This window comes from Bombina bombina, chromosome 4 (assembly GCF_027579735.1).
Source record: "Bombina bombina isolate aBomBom1 chromosome 4, aBomBom1.pri, whole genome shotgun sequence".
Taxonomy (NCBI): domain Eukaryota; kingdom Metazoa; phylum Chordata; class Amphibia; order Anura; family Bombinatoridae; genus Bombina; species Bombina bombina.
In genome coordinates this window covers 701,672,706-701,678,705 of record NC_069502.1, presented here as the reverse complement: position 1 = coordinate 701,678,705, position 6,000 = coordinate 701,672,706, and the positions used below count along the sequence as shown (strand labels likewise).

Here is a 6,000-nt window from a genome sequence, read left to right as displayed (position 1 = left end):
CTGAGTCAGGTTATTGTGCTTTCAAACTGTTTCTGCTTGCAATCAATTCCTAATGCATACTCAACATAGGAGGAGCAGCTGAATGTACGACAACCAGCAGAGAATAGAGATCACAATGGGAGAGATGTAATGAGAAATTGTGTGGAACAGACAGAAGCTCAATAAACAAAACAAATATTCTAAATCTATGAAGCACAAACATTGCAAACTGATCCGCTAAAACATTAGCATCAAGATGTCACGGTCATCGAACAAAAAACAAGAGAACAACAAGATAGTAAGTGCATAAGTTTTATCACACATTTATGTTTAATTGTTTACATTTGAGACCGTTTAGGATGACGGAATGACTGTAAGTGGCTTACATTATCAGCCATTAATGGGTAGGACCAGCTATAAATACCTTTTGCCTTTTAATTAGCATGTCTACTAAACCCTCTCCCAAGCACTATAGAAATATGGTTAGTTTTGTTCTGAGCCATTGAATTAACTGTACTTAAATTTAACTCAGATAAGCAATATTGTACATAAAAGTGCATCTTCATATTATTTTACTATGACAGCTATATGAGCGCAATTATTTTGTCATTCAGTCAAACAGTATATTCTATATTTATTTTAGATATGCAAAATAGAATATCTTTTGGGCAAAAAATGTTGCATAGTCATAAGTAATGTAAATAAAAACCTATAATGTTATGAAAAATGTTATTTAGTTTGCATGTGTGTGTGTATATACAGTATGTGTATATATATATATATATATATATATATATATATATATATATATATATAATGTGTGTATGTGTGTATGTGTGTGTAATGCGTGTGTATGTATATATATGTATATATATACACACACACGCAAACTAGAAAACATCTTTCATAACATTTTAGTTTTTTTAATTTATATATACTGTGTGTGTGTATATATATATATATATATATATATATATATATATGTGTGTGTGTGTGTGTGTGTGTGTGTGTATTTATATTTTTGTATTTATTTATATATATATATATATATATATATATATGTGTGTGTATGTGTGTATGTATATATATATATATATATATATGTGTGTGTGTGTGTGTATATGTATATATATATATATATATATATATATATATATATATATATATATATAATATTACTTGTCAATGCCTTAATTATTTACTATTTACCACACACTCTTAATTAAATCCTTGACCATATTAGAGCAGTAATTGACTACATTTTTAAATCTATGTTTCCTTAATAAATAAAAAATGTGCCACAGCTGACATGCAAAGTAAGGTACAGTATATTGATTGATCTTAGGAGATTGTTACATATTATCTTACTGTACTTAGTGAGTACACAGTAATGCAATGGTGAGTTTGGGTGGTCATCATGCTTTTCATATTTAAATCCCCCATTTTGCATTATTTAACTATTTTCCTGTCTTGCTGAAGCCAAGTTTATGTAAAAAAAAGAGGACTGACTTGCATATTTATGGTTGTTGATATCCTTGAGAATTGGGGTGCTGCAGGGATTGGAGATTTTAAGAATCCCTCAACACCCTCCTAGAATTGCACTGCCACAGACCCAGCTGTAAAGTAATGTTCACTCATTATAACTTGCATTTGCAGAAACCACAAAGGGCTAGATTACAAGTGGAACTTTAAATTATTGTGCACCCGTAAACGTGCAAATTCGCCCGTTTACAGTCACACAATAATTACCCAGCCATTACAAGTGGCCGGTTAATGCTACTGCAAGCTAAGGTTCGCAAATAGTTCTCCGACAATTCACCAGAGATCAGACATCTGGTTAATTTTCAACATGTGCCCCATTATCGCAGGTGTTAGTTTTTTTTTCTAACACTCTCTCCCCATTGATGTCTATGGGGGAAAGCGTGCACGAGCACGTCAAAGCAGCCCTTGGATTTTGTGCGGTATGGAGCTTAACGCCACCATATCGCACGCACAAGGAGGCTTTTCAGTAACTCGTAATGGCAGCGCTATGGAAAGTGAAATAACGCAACTTTTTTGGCGTTATTTTCGCACCCTGTTTAGCGCAAAACTTGTAGGTTTTTAAACTGCATGAAGCAGATTTTAGGGCTTAAAGTGAATGTAAAGTCCGCTTCATGACTAACTTTATCCTTAACGTTTGTTTATAAAAAACTGGAGTTTCATTCATCAATTTATTATGAATTTCGTATATACCTTGTTTTTTAATAATTTGTGTTCTTTCCCGTTATTTCCATCCTCCACCCGGCACTTGCGCTCAGTCGTTCTCATTTGCATTGATGTCTTCAGAACCAAAAATGGCTCTAACCACAGGGGGACCCAACCCCTTATGTTGACGTCACGAATCCTTCTTGCGCTTGCGTTCTACTCTTGTTCCCAGATGAGTAGCGTAAGCTCGTGCACATTTCGCGCATGCGCAATAAATTTCTTTACGGAGTCCTGTCATTTCTGAATTATTTTACAGCTTGGTAAGTTGATCTGTCAAAGGGCTCCGTATTCTGTAATTACATCGCATTATTTTTCTGACCAATACTGTTCATATTTATATGCAAAGTTATTAGTATTATGATTTACACAACTATATAATATCGTTATATTTATCGCATGCGCAATGGCAAACTGGAACAGGAGCGCGTATTGCCGATACGTAAACAGCGGGTGGGACCGCTGTATACGTAATGTGGATGAAAATAAGGAAGTAGACTGTGGGAGGAGCAGGTATAGTAAATAGTTGATATTTGCAATATAAAATTAAAAACATATTACCAACTTTTTCAAAAAATTATAGTGGCGGTATGATTAATATAATGTTTGTCTAAAGAACTATATTTTCAAAACCGGAAAAATTTACAATCACTTTAAATTGAGTGGGGGTGTTAGAAAAAAGATAGCACTGAAAAGTGCCTTTACATAGCGGTCTATGGGGTCTATGTGTTTCCTGTAAATATATATGTATATGCTTACATACATATATATTTAGGTGTTAATATGTGTTTATATGCATATAAACACATGAATATATATTCATATACATAGATATTTAAAATGTACTGCCCATAGCTGCACGACTTAACCCCTTCACTGCGCTACGTTCTCATCCATGTCATACAGCATGAGAACAAGACTCCCATTGGAGCCTATGGAAACACACATTTCTGAACGCAAAGCTTCCATGCAATGTGAACGCAAGGTCACGCTTTACTTGTAATACCAGGGCACATTTGCAGAATCAATATTTTGTGCTCCACTCATAAGAAGTGAGCGTTGAGCAAAATTTTGCTCCTTACCACACTCCAATACCAGCGCTGCTTAAAGGGATACTGAACCCAAATTTTTTCATTCATGATTCAGATAGTGCATGCAATTTTAAGCAACTTTTTAATTTACTCTTCTTATCAATTTTCTTTGTTCTCCAAAAAGCATAGTAAAACTCAGTAACGCAGCCCCATTGATTCCTATGGGGAAATAAAATGTATGTCTACACCTAACACCCTAACATAAACCCTGAGTCTAAACACCCCTAATCTTACACTTATTAAACTCTAATCTGCCACCCCCGACTTTGCCGACACTGCATTATATTTATTAACCCCTAATCTGCCGCTCCGGACACCGCCGCCACCTACATTATACTTATGAACCCCTAATCTGCTGCGCCCAACATCGCCGACACCTACATTATATTTATTAACCCCTAATCTGCCGCCCCCAATGTCGCCGCAACCTAACTACACTTATTAACCCCTAATCTGCTGCCCCCAACGTTGCAGCCACTATAATAAACATATTAACCCCTAAACCGCCGCACTCCCGCCTCATCAACATTAGTTAAATATTATTAACCCCTAATCTGCCATCCCTAACATCGCCGCCACCTACCTACATTTATTAACCCCTAATCTGCCGCGCCAACGTCGCCGCCACTATACTAAATGTATTAACCCCTAAACCTAAGTCTAACCCTAACACCCCCTAACTTAAATATAATTAAAATAAATCTAACTAAAAATTCCTATCATTAACTAAATTATTCCTATTTAAAACTAAATACTTACCTATAAAATAAACCCTAAGATAGCTACAATATTACTAATAGTTACATTGTCGCTAGCTTAGGGTTTATTTTTATTTTACAGTCAAGTTTGTATTTATTTTAACTAGGTAGAATAGTTATTAAATAGTTATTAACTATTTAATAACTACCTAGCTAAAATAAATACAAAAATACCTGTAAAATAAAACCAAACCTAAGTTACACTAACACCTAACACTACACTGTAATTAAATAAATTATCTAAATTATCAACAATTAAATACATTAAATTAGCTAAAGTACAAAAACAAACAAACCCTAAATTACAGAAAATTATAAACAAATTACAAGATATTTAAACTAATTACACCTAATATCTAATCTAATATCTAATAGCCCTATCAAAATAAAAAAGCCCCCCCAAAATACCCCCCCCCAGCCTTAACTAAACTATCAATAGCCCTTAAAAGGGCCTTTTGCGGGGCATTGCCCCAAAGTAATCAGCTCTTTTACCTGTAAAAAAAATACAAACAACCCCCCAACAGTAAAACCCACCACCCACACAACCAACCCCCCAAATAAAATACTATCTAAAGAAACTAAGCTCCCCATTGCCCTGAAAAGGGCATTTGGATGGGCATTGCCCTTAAAAGGGCAGTTAGCTCTTTTGCGGTCCAAACCCTAACCTAAAAATAAAACCCACCCAATACACCCTTAAAAAAAACTAACACTAACCCCCAAAGATTCACTTACAGTTCTGAAGAACGGACATCCATCCTCAAGGAAGCGGCAGAAGTCTTCATCCAACCGGGCTGAAGTCCTCAACGAAGCATCATCCAAGCTGGGTGAAGTGGTCCTCCCGACGGGCAGAAGTCTTCATCCAGACGGCATCTTCTATCTTTATCCATCTGACGCGGAGCGGCACCATCTTCAAAACATCCGACGCGAAGCATCCTCTTCTTCCGACGACTAAAGACGAATGAAGGTTCCTTTAAGTGACGTCATCCAAGATGGCGTCCCTTAGATTCCGATTGGCTAATAGGATTCTATCAGCCAATCGGAATTAAGGTAGAAAAAATCCTAATGGCTGATGCAATCAGCCAATAGGATTGAGCTCACATTCTATTTGCTGTTCCAATAGATGGATTTTTTCTTCCTTAATTCTGATTGGCTGATAGAATTCTATCAGCCAATCGAAATCTAAGGGACGCCATCTTGGATGACGTCACTTAAAGGAACCTAGTTAATTTATTTAATTATAGTGTAGTGTTAGTTGTTAGTGTATCTTAGGTTAGGTTTTATTTTACAGGTACTTTTGTATATATTTTAGCTAGGTAGTTATTAAATAGTTAATAACTATTTTAATAACTATTCTACCTAGTTAAAATAAATACAAACTTGCCTGTAAAATAAAAATAAACCCTAAGATAGCTACAATGTAACTATTAGTTATATTGTAGCTAGCTTAGGGTTTATTTTATAGGTAAGTATTTTGTTTTAAATAGGAATTATTTAGGTAATGTTAGGAATTTTTAGTTAATAAGTGTAGGTAGGTTGCGGCGACATTGGGGGCTGCAGATAAGGGGTTAATAAATATAATGTAGGTGTTGGCAATGTTGGGGGCATCAGATTAGGGGTTCATAAATATAATGTAGGTGACGGCGGTGTCCGGAGCGGCAGACTAGGGGTTAAAAATTTTATTTTAGTGTTTGCGATGCGGGGGGGCCTCGGTTTTGGGGTTAATAGTTAGTTTATGGGTGTTAGTGTACTTTTTAGCACTTTAGTTATGAGTTTAATGTTACGGCGTTGTACCATAAAACTCTTAACTTCTGACTTTTAAATGCGTTAGGGATCTTGACAGGGTAGGGTGTACCGCTCACTTTTTGGCCTCCCAGACAGACTCGTAATATCAACGCTATGGAAGTCCCATAGAAAAAAGACTTTACGCAGTT

At 35.6% G+C, this 6,000-nt stretch overlaps 1 protein-coding gene across 1 annotated transcript in view; it reads left to right on the top strand.

Moving 5' to 3' along the window:
• The first annotated feature begins 235 nt into the window (after positions 1-235).
• The window catches only part of TRAPPC3L (trafficking protein particle complex subunit 3L), a 244,578-nt gene continuing 238,813 nt past the window's right edge, over positions 236-6,000 (top strand). Inside the window, exon 1 of the mRNA XM_053712190.1 lies at positions 236-277. Within this exon, the coding sequence (XP_053568165.1) occupies positions 236-277 (42 nt within the window). The remainder of the gene's footprint in view (positions 278-6,000) is intronic.